This window comes from Chaetomium fimeti, assembly GCF_033439085.1.
Source record: "Chaetomium fimeti strain CBS 168.71 chromosome Unknown B0H64scaffold_9, whole genome shotgun sequence".
In the NCBI taxonomy this organism is placed as follows: domain Eukaryota; kingdom Fungi; phylum Ascomycota; class Sordariomycetes; order Sordariales; family Chaetomiaceae; genus Chaetomium; species Chaetomium fimeti.
This window is the reverse complement of record NW_026944337.1, coordinates 755129-765318: the sequence shown is the minus strand read 5'-3', so window position 1 is coordinate 765318 and position 10190 is coordinate 755129. Positions and strand designations below refer to the sequence as shown.

General features: G+C 55.1%; 2 protein-coding genes across 2 annotated transcripts; one reads left to right on the top strand and one right to left on the bottom strand.

Moving 5' to 3' along the window:
• Positions 1-2248: 2248 nt before the first annotated feature.
• On the top strand, positions 2249-7769 carry B0H64DRAFT_330175 (P-loop containing nucleoside triphosphate hydrolase protein; the record flags this gene model as incomplete). Its single annotated transcript, XM_062800919.1, has 17 exons — positions 2249-2455; positions 2505-2953; positions 3014-3044; positions 3160-3593; positions 3648-3676; positions 3731-3926; positions 3977-4014; positions 4068-4566; positions 4623-4920; positions 4981-5143; positions 5197-5541; positions 5598-5709; positions 5886-5936; positions 6259-6472; positions 6523-6716; positions 6770-6853; positions 6908-7769. The coding sequence occupies 17 exons, from the start codon at positions 2249-2251 to the stop codon at positions 7767-7769; spliced, it is 4206 nt and encodes a 1401-aa protein (XP_062655160.1).
• A 335-nt stretch (positions 7770-8104) lies between these two features.
• On the bottom strand, positions 8105-10168 carry B0H64DRAFT_478377 (uncharacterized protein). Its single transcript, XM_062808247.1, has 2 exons — positions 9159-10168; positions 8105-9085 (listed from the first exon to the last, which is right to left on the bottom strand). Exons 1-2 carry the CDS (start codon positions 10003-10005, stop codon positions 8394-8396), a joined length of 1539 nt encoding a protein of 512 aa, XP_062655159.1. The 5' UTR covers positions 10006-10168; the 3' UTR covers positions 8105-8393.
• Between the last annotated feature and the right edge of the window lie 22 nt (positions 10169-10190).

Genomic DNA, 10190 nt, shown 5'->3' with positions numbered 1-10190 from the left:
CACGCCTATGTCCGATGGCACAGCGGGTGGCTCGGGATGGTTCGCTCGAGAAAGGTGGGAGAGAGCGCCCGGAACACACGTGGGGCTGTAGCTTCTTCGAACTAAGCTCACAGCTAACAAGAACAAATCGGGGCTAAAACGCGCCGATCTCTTCCGCCGCAAGCGCGCATATGGTGTGAGCTAAGTGACTGCTCTAGCGTCTGAGCCCCAGTCTTGCCTGACCTCTGTTTGCTCGCACGTACATGAACTGCAGAGTCCGCAGTTTGGTGGTGGTGATGAATTCGATAATGACTGTCCTGAATATGCAATCGTCGATGTTGATGGTGGAGCAGAAATGATGCAAAATACGACAACGTTTAACAAATACAACGTACGAAATACGCCATGCGTGTATCCTGCAATTAAACGTGGCCTGTAAGGGTGAAACAAACATCCCAGGTACTTTCACTGCACGCGTTGATTTCCCGCGCGTTTGCTGGGTCGGTTTTTGGGGTTGCACGGCATCAGATCGGATTGATGGAAGTTGGGACTGTCACACTGAGATCGAGCCAAGTTTTTCTCGAACCCGCCCATTTGAAAAAGGTGTGTGGGTCGTGCCACCTAAATATATTTTCAAGCTAACCCTACTTGGCTGCCCGACTTGCTATGTTTATTTTCTCCCACAATTTGGCAAAGCCAAGTTCAGCGCGTGGCTGTGGGGCACGCGGGGAAATCACGTCAATTGTCGGCGGTGTATGGGTTGAATGGCAGAAAAGAAGAAGAAACAAGGCTGATTTGGGAGAAAACCCCCGCTGAGCCACTGGGGCTGTCTTCCAGCCTTTCTCCAGCCGTTAGAAGTTGGAAGAGGGTTGACAGATGTCGGACAGATCTGACGGCAAAGCTTACTCTTGGCTTTTGGAAAGGTTGCTGTTTTTAGCTGTGGAGCTGGGGTTAAACCCTGCTGGTGTGGCCATTATCCAACCAGAGCAGCCAAAATGAAGACAAGCTTTTTCACCTTGCACAACAGCTGAGCGGGAAGCTAAGCTTGGTTCGGCAAAGCGATCCACTGATCGGCGCCATCTTATTCTCTGACCACAGACCGAACTCTCCCGCTCCCCACTTCCCACAAAGCAACGTCGGACGACATCGCACACATGAAAGTTCGAAGTGAAGGTCTGGCACGGCAAACCTTCAAGCAAGGGTCTGCAGTTGCATCTGCAGCTGCAGAGTGACTCCAAATGCAGAACGACCCGCACCGCCCCCACTACGATGTTGCGATGCAACCAAAATGGCACACCTTCGCAATTCAAGCTCCAGTTCGTCAATCATTGCGGGGCACAATGCCCCCTTGGCTTACATTCGCAGTCACCCATACCTGAGTCTGCCCAGACTGGTTCTGTATGGCTGGCCCCGACATCAAGGTTGAAAAACATCCGATCGTGTGTGTCTTGATACCCAGACTTGGTAAACAACCCCATTTCGGCATCATGGGCAAGCCTTTCTTCCTTCTTCAGCCCCACACACACCCTCGGCGACCTCATCCCGTCGTTACTTCCCGCTATCCCTGTTGAGCCATGTCGTTCGATGCTTGATGGTGTGCTAGTGCGCTTCAGTCGGGTATGCTTACTTTTACCACCAATACCCGCCTCGACCCGCGCCACGGTGCCAGACAGCCGGCTTCTTCTCAGGCTGTAAGTGGTATCGGGGATCACGCCTGAAGACGACCACGTTCCGACTTCCCTGCCCCCTGCTCTCCCCTCTTCTCGACCCTCCAATATCAAAACCAAAATAGACTCACCGAGTGCTCACCACCATCCTCGTATCGACTATCGGACCCTCGCAGGACGCCGTTGCATCCGGAACCCAGGTCGTCTCAACACGGACATCACACGACATCGTCCTCTTGGCTGGTGGTTCGCTCGGCTTAGCTGACCGCCTTCCTCATCGTTCAGAACGGGGCCATCGAGGTACATGAAGCGAGAGATGATCCCTCCCTTTTTTGTCCCCATCGCTGCCCCCCCTGGATGAAACTTCTTCTCTCTTGCCACAACCCCTCGTCTCTTCTTTCTCCCAGGAGACTGACCATCGTCCCAGTTCGTCGGGTAGGCAATGCCCCTGTCTTCCAAAGCCATCTGAATCCAGTACTCGCATCTCCCTTCCAACCGCCTCTGTCTGGTTTGTCATCTCCCGTACACAATTCCCTCCTCATCGTCACTCGGGCCATTAACACAATCCACCAGGCAGCCCTCACCTCTAGGGCGCGCAGATCATGGACTGCGTCGCTATTGACAACACCTGGGGCCCTTCGGCCGGGCCAGCATGTCGTGGCGGGCTGGACTTCACCCTCACCTTCCAGGAGTCCATCCTGTCCCTCCTCCCTACCGTGCTGTTGATCATCGCCGCAGCACTTCAAGTCGCTTTCCTGTTTGGTCGGCCGCGACAAACCGCCAATGGAATTCTCTTTTGGCTGAAGCAGGTAAGTCATCCCATACTGAACTTTGTTCGACGCTTCTAACATCATATAGGGCCTGATTATCGCCCTGGGTCTCTTAAAACTCGCCGTTTTGATGTTATGGGCCCTCCCGGACACCGCAGCACCTAGGACGAAACTGACTCTGGCGGCGGCGGCGCTAAACTTCGTCGCCGTCTTCCCACTGTCCGCCGTTAGCTACTTTGAACATGTATTCCGCGTAGCGCCGAGCTTCATCATTGAGCTGTATCTGCTACTGACGGCCCTGTTCGATATCGTCCGAGTCCGGACGCTCTGGTTGATGCCCCCTTCGGCTCACACATCCCTTGCCGCCGCTGAGTCGGTAGCGTTGGCCGTCAAATTGGCACTTGTGCTAGCCGAAGCTGCCAGAAAAGACAAACTCGTTTTCCCCGATGTCAAACAGAAGTATACCTTCGAGCAGATGGCTGGCTTCTATGGTCGATCCATGTTCTTTTGGTTGGGTTCGACGCTTTGGAACGGTTTGTCAACCCCTGAAAAGTGCACAACAAGCTGAAGCGAGAAACTAATGTCTGACTTTACTAGGTTACACCCGGTATCTCGTCCCCTCGGATCTGTCCGGCCCTCGCGATGACGAGTCCGCCGAACTGCTGCGGGAGCGCTTCCGGGCACGATGGGCGCAAAACCCCAACAAGACCGCCAAATCGGCCCTGCTGGTAACGCTCATCAAGTCCATGCCCGGGAAGTTTCTCATCCCCGTGTTTCCCCGCATCATCATTGTCGCCCTCACGCTCACCCAACCGATGCTGCTGGAGCGCATGCTCACCTTCGTCCAAGGGTCCGGCTACCACGAGCGGGTCGACGTTGGCCACGCGCTGATTGGCGCTTTTGCTGTTCTGTACATGCTAATGGCGCTCTTCAATGCGTGGTACGCTCACGCGTGCAACAAGCTGTCGCTTGAGCTGCGCAGTCAGCTGATTGACTCCTGCTACCGCCAGCTGTTGAAGATGAGGCTGGCTGCTCTCGACTCGGGCAAGGCCGCTACGCTGATCAATGTGGATATGCAGCATATCATGGAAGGGAGCAAAATCTTGCACGATATTTGGGCCAGTATGATCACTGTTGCGGTGGCCGTTTACTTGCTGTACCTGAAGATCCAGCTGGCGTAAGTCTCGGCCGTCCCGGTCCTAAGATAGTACGGATGCTAACACAACCCCAGCTTCCTTGCGCCGCTTCTTTGCACCCTTGGTGAGTCACACAAAGACTCGTTGCCAGTGGAATTAAGCTGACCTTGGACCTTAGTCATGATGGTTTTGGCCGGAATTTGCAGCGCACCGCTGGGCCCACGACAAGTGGCTTGGCTCAATGCAACGGAAGACCGAGTCAAATCTACCATGTTCATGATCACCGGCTTCAAAGAGGTCAAGATGCTCGGTCTGGCGCCGGATTACATGCAGAATCTTCAAAAGCTGCGCTTTATTGAGGTCGAACTCGGACGGTACGCCATAAACTCCTTTCTAGGCGCAACTTGGAACTAATGGGATGTAGACGATTCCGCCGGATTTTGTCCATCATCATCACACTGTGTAAGTCATCCACCGGAAAATTATTCGATACCGCGTTCTAACCCATACCACAGCCGCTGCGTCAACCGAACTGTCCATCCTCGTTGCCTTCGGCGGATTTGCTATTATCAGCAACATCTACGGCACTCCTCTGACTTTCCAAACCCTCTTCTCGGCGCTAGCTCTCCTCCGTATCTCCCTGGATCCCCTCTTCCTCCTCATTCAGGGCACACCCGCTCTCGTCTCCATGTTCAAATGCCTGGGGCGAGTTCAGGACCTCCTCAACGAGGAACGCGTGCTTGAAGTCGACAACGGTCCCTTCGCTATCTCGGAGACGTCATCCGCCAGCTCCTTCACACTCAAGCCCGAGGAGAGAGCCACGATGGACCACTTCCAGTCCTACTTCCCGCAAGACATGGGCCTCCAAGACATCAGTCCCCGCTACAGCACCATGGTTAATCTGGTCGAGATTTTGGATGCCACGTTTTGCTGGAAGGGCAGAGAGGACGCGCCCGCGCTTTATGTCATGTCCTTGGCAGTTCAACCGCGCTCGTTTACGGCTGTTATCGGACCGTAGGTTTCCCGAATGTGTCGAGTAAGCAAATCCGAACGCTGCTAACATCAACCAGAGTTGGGTCCGGCAAGTCGACACTATTGAAGGCTATCCTCGGTGAGATTGAACATATTTCCGGAACGCGTCAGATGCGTCGTGGCCTCAAGGTGGCATTCTGTGACCAGGAGCCTTGGCTGCTGGACCAGAGCGTCAAGGAGAATATTGTGGGCGCTCTGCCATTCGAGGAAGAGTGGTATGCCAGGGTGGTTGAAGCATGTGCGCTCGGCCAAGACATCACTGGATTTGCCGAGGGTGACAACACCGGCGTCGGAAGCGGCGGGTCTGCGTTGAGTGGAGGGCAAAAGAGTCGCGTGGTATGTCCTGTTTCTCCGTCAGTCTTACGCACTTCCCAAAATATGAACTAACAACCGTAGGCTCTCGCCCGCGCCGTCTACAGCAGGCCGGATCTCCTTCTCATGGACGACATTTTCAGCGGTCTCGACCGGAAGTCAGCGACGCACATCTTCTCGGCCGTCTTCTCGGAGAACGGCCTTCTCGCCAAACTGAACTGCGCGGCGGTACTGGTCACACACTCCAGTAAAGTCCCCACCACCCCTTACTCTCCTGCACCCACACTAACACCTCACCAGCGCAATTCCTCCCCCGTTTCGACACCATCCTCGTCATCAACAACGGCATGATTGCCCACCGGGGCACCTACGACGAACTGCTCGCCACCGGTGGTCTCGATGACTCGCTCCTCTCCCGTGTGGCTGCGCCCAAGGCATCGGCGAGCGCAGGCGATGCCGTCGAGGTCACTAGCGACGGCAAGATCATCCTCAAGGACGCGCCGCTGGATAAGGAAGAGAACCAGGCGAGCCGTGCCCCCTCGGAGTGGGGTGTTTACAGCTACTTTCTCAAGTCCTGTGGTGTGGCGGGAATTACGCTGTTCTTCGTTCTTGCGGCTATTCTAGCTGGCGAGCGATCGTTTGAAAGTGAGTTGGGCGCCATCTGCGGCGTTTCCCGGATCATGACTGACGTTTCTGATTAGCTGTTTGGCTCAAGATGTGGGCGGAAGACAAGGATGCTTCGCTCGCTTACTACATGGGTGTTTTTACGGCCCTCATCGTCGGCGGCGTTTCCCTTTTGGGTGGTATTTGCGTGTAAGAAGCGTCCAGCTTGTTTGTACGTTGGTCGTAATTCTGACTCGACGCCCTCAGGTTCTTCTTTGACGTCCTCCTCCCAACTTCGTCCTTGAGGCTATACTTGGGGCAGCTGGAGACTTTGATGAAGTGAGTACTGACTGGCCTGATGCAACGGAATGATCTAACATGTCTAGGGCATCCATTACCTACGTCGTTTCGGTTGGCTCTCACACCATCGCCAACAGGTACGTGCCGAACCCTAGCTGATTAATGCACCTCGCTAACACCCCACAGATTCATCCAGGACATCATGCTCATCGACGATGAGTTGCCGATGGCGTTGGTGAACACCACGACCTCCTTCTTTGGTGTTTGTGCCGAAACCGTCATCGTCATGATCTCATCCCAATATGTGTCCATCTCGATCCCCGTTTTGATCATCATCCTCTGGGTTATCCAGAAGTTCTATCTTCGGACGTCCAAGCAGCTGCGTCTCATGGATATCGAGGCGAAGGCCCCGCTGTCATCATTCCTTTTGGAGACCATCAACGGCATTGTCTCCATCAGAGCGTTTGACCGGACCGGAGAGTTCTCTTCTCGCAACACGGAGCTACTGAACTACTCCCAACGAGCACACTACATGCTGGTCTCAGTCCAGGTGTGGCTGAAGATGATTCTGGACTTTGTGGTGATGCTTTTGGCGATCTTGGTCACCACGCTGGCTGTGACGTTCCGGTCTTCGCAGTCTTTGGGTTTCCTGGGTTTGGCATTGGTGAACCTGGTAGGTGCCCATAATAGCTGGTCGGCGGTAAATGTGCTGACCCGTGCTAGATTTCCCTGAGCACCAGCTTTAAGTACCTCATCACGTTCTGGGCGAACCTCGAGACGTCAATTGGTGCCGTGGCACGCATCAGGCGCTTTAACAAGGATGTCGAGCCCGAGGAGAAGTTCTCGCTACCTCCTCCCCATCCTGGCTGGCCGGCCCAGGGAGGGATTGAGCTACAGCACGTCTCCGCGTCGTACAGGTATGTAACACGCAACACGCGGCTAGGGTCTAAGCTGACTTTGACCGTAACAGTCCCCAACTGCCACCGGCGGTTTGCGACATCAATCTGTACATCGCTCCGGGTACCAAAGTGGCTATCTGCGGCCGCAGTGGAAGGTATGCCCCCGTTGCCCCTCTGTCCCGGTTGAATCGTCGCTCACGGCTCCACAGCGGTAAATCCTCCCTTTTGGCGACCCTCCTCCGCTGTCTCGACCTGAACTCCGGCAGCGTGATCATCGATGGCCTAGACGTCAGCCGCATCTCGCGCGACTCCCTGCGGAAGCGCATCATGACGCTCCCGCAAAAGTCGCTCTTCATCCACGACTCGATCCGCGCCAACATGGTCATGTGGGACGAAGCGAACCCGTCGCACACGCCCGAAGAAACCGACGAGCTGATCGAGACCCTACTCCGCAAGGTCGGCATCTGGGATGCCCTCTTCACCCGCAAGCCCACCGCGTCCACTTCGCCCTCGGCCTCCTGTGACTCCCTCCTCATCCGCGAGATCGCCGTCACCGACCCCTCCAACCTGTCCATCACCCAGATCTCCGAGACCACCGAGGTCCACCCCGCCTCCGTCCAAAACGAGAAGCAGAAGAAGCAGAAGAAGGCCAAAAAGCCCAAGAAGCTCTCCCCCGAAGAAGAAGCGGCCGCCAAGAAGAAAGCCGACGCCGATGCCCCCACCACGCTCTCCAGCCCGCTCAACCCGGAAGAGCGGCTCTCCATCGGCCAGCAGCAGCTCTTCTGCCTGGCGCGGGGCCTGTTCCAACGGGGCGAGTCGCATATCGTGCTCATGGACGAGTTCACGAGCAGCATGGACCACGAGACGGAGATGCTGGTGCGGGAGATTGTGGCGCGCGACCTGAAGGGCAAGACGGTTATTGAGGTGCTGCATCGGCTGGAGCATATCCTGGATTTTGATCTGGTTGTCGTGCTGGAGCAGGGCAGGGTGGTGGAGGCGGGCCATCCGGAGGAGCTGTTGCAGAATGAGAGTGGGGTGTTGAAGGATTTGTATCAGAGTATGAGGGGGTAGGTTCCATTGCCGGTGGGAGAGAGTTGAAGGGTAGGCAGGGTAGGGGTGTGGTGGTGGGTAAGTGGTGAGTAGGTGGCGATGGGCGTTTGTTTTTGGTTGGCGGTTTTGGGTAATCCTATCTCGACTTGTTCCTTATTTCTCAATGAGATTGTCGTTGTCGCCTAAATGATGTGAAGTTGAGTATCGTTCAAAATATTAACGGGCGCCTGGGAGAGCGGAGGGCCCCTCACAACCGGCCAAGGTGTGAGTGGGAATGGAGACAAAAAGTCCAAAGACACACGACACTGAGAATGGACTGGCACGCCGTGGGTAACAAAATTCGGCCTCTAACTGCAGACGGACGTCGACTGTTAAACTTACAGGTAAGGACGAAACACAAGCCACTCAAAAGCCCAAAGAAGCTACATAACTCCATCTTCTCTTTTCACTCGATGTCGTTTATTTGATCTGGTTTTCCACATTTCTTTCATTTATCTTTGCTTGACCTTTTGTTTCAACTTCGGCTTTTTTTCCTCTTTTTCTCTTTTTCTTTTGGCCAGAGGGTGACTGGGCTTCCACACTGGCCCCAGTACGAGGCTCGGAAGAGAGACGTGTGAACATCGTGGTTGCTGGGCTCATTGTGTATCACACTCTTTGGTAGGCTCTCTCCCGCCTCATCTGCCACAGGGATGTAGGCGCAACCACTGGACAGGGTAAAGCCAAACGATGGATAGCATCGGCGTGGGAATCAACCCCCCCTCGGATATACTGCTTCTCTATGGCGAGCTTCCACGGGCGGACTTGAGAGGCAACGGCTTGCCACGCCTCCACGACCGCGTGGGTGAGCTCTAGATCCCACGTGCCTCGCCATGCGATGTATGGGCTGCCTCTGTCTGGGTAGTGGTATACAAACGCGCAGGCGTTGCCCCTTGTGCCATTCCATAGCACCAGAGTATGCAGCATGGGCATTTGCAGCGCCGTAGCGGCAGCGCTGGATAGTAGAGCGTAGACTTTGTCGTGGCCACCCGCGGGTTGTAGCAACGCCGATGTCAGGGCTAGCGTCCGCAGGTGCTCCCAAGTCCAGGTCTGCAAGCAGGCGCCAAAGAAGTCCTCGGCGTTAGATAGGTACGACCCCGAAAGCTGTTCGAGGTCGAGGCTTCGGGAGGCAAAGGCTGCGCCAATATGAGGATCGCCGATGCGGACAGAGTCGACGGGAAACATGGGCCCGAACCACCCGGGGTCAGCCAAAGTAGCCACAAGGCTGTCGTCGAAGTCTTCAAATATGGATATTGTCTTGAGAGTTTTGGGGAGGCCGTTTTGAATCATGAATGCGTATTCTGTCATCCGGATGTACTGGTGTTAGCGAGGTAGGGATATGCCGTCTGCATAGGTAGTCACATAAGTACGCACCCTGGTCGACTACCTGGGCGCATGACCTGTTCCACACCCTCCAGGGCTCGTAGACCATATGTTCCAAGCCTATGAGCTTGTCCAGCACAAGCTGCAATGCTACAGGCTGGATTCGGCGTCGGAGCTGCCTGCGGATAGTGAATCGAGTGACGGCGTCCACTCGAGGAAGTTCGGCTGGAAACCGCAGGTTGATGGCCGAAAACAAGCGCATCACGGCCAACTTCGGTGGTGGCGTCTCCTGTTGGGAATTCTTCCAGCCATGCTTTGGATCGTCTAACGGTGTAGAGCCCATGTCCTGACCAGAAACTAGGTCGTCATCGTCATCACCCACAAGACTCAAGTCAAAACGGTAATGTTTGAACCAGTGGTCTGAGTCGCTAGGTGAGTGTGCGCTGAGCTCCAACGCCAGGCCTTTCTGCCTCGCCGACTTCCAGTCGCTGAGGATGGAAAACAGTTTCCAGATGCCTTTGCTAACGATGGACGAGTTTCGCCGCCCCCACGTCTCGGACTCGGTCGTGTAACAACATCGGCATGTGTAGCACGGTAACTCAATATCGAGCGAGATATTGTAGACGAGGTGTTGCCGCCGACCCCCAATGCGTTCGAAATCGTCCAGACAAGGTATGTCCAGGTTTAGCTGGCAGAAGTTTTCCTTCTCGATAACAAACTGCCATTCTTTGCAGACGGCTGCCGATGAAGCCCAGCCGGTATGCCTCTTCTGCGTGATTGCCTCGAGAATCAGGAGGCGGATCTCTGCGGGCAGAGCCGTCCAGCATGGGGGTTGGTGTTTTGTCGAGCCTCGAAGGATCATTGCATACCGTCTCGTCGTGTTGTGCCTGTCCGCCATGGCGACGACTAGCGATTAGCTGAACGGGAAGCAAAATTGATGACTTTAATTTGGAGAGAAAAAGAAAGTTTTGTTAGTGTTAGGGGCTGGAGGACACCGCTCCAAACCCAGTTTTAGTAGTTGCCACGAGCTGTATGGGTGTGGCTACCCAGGCGACTGACATCATGGCATGGGGATGACGACAA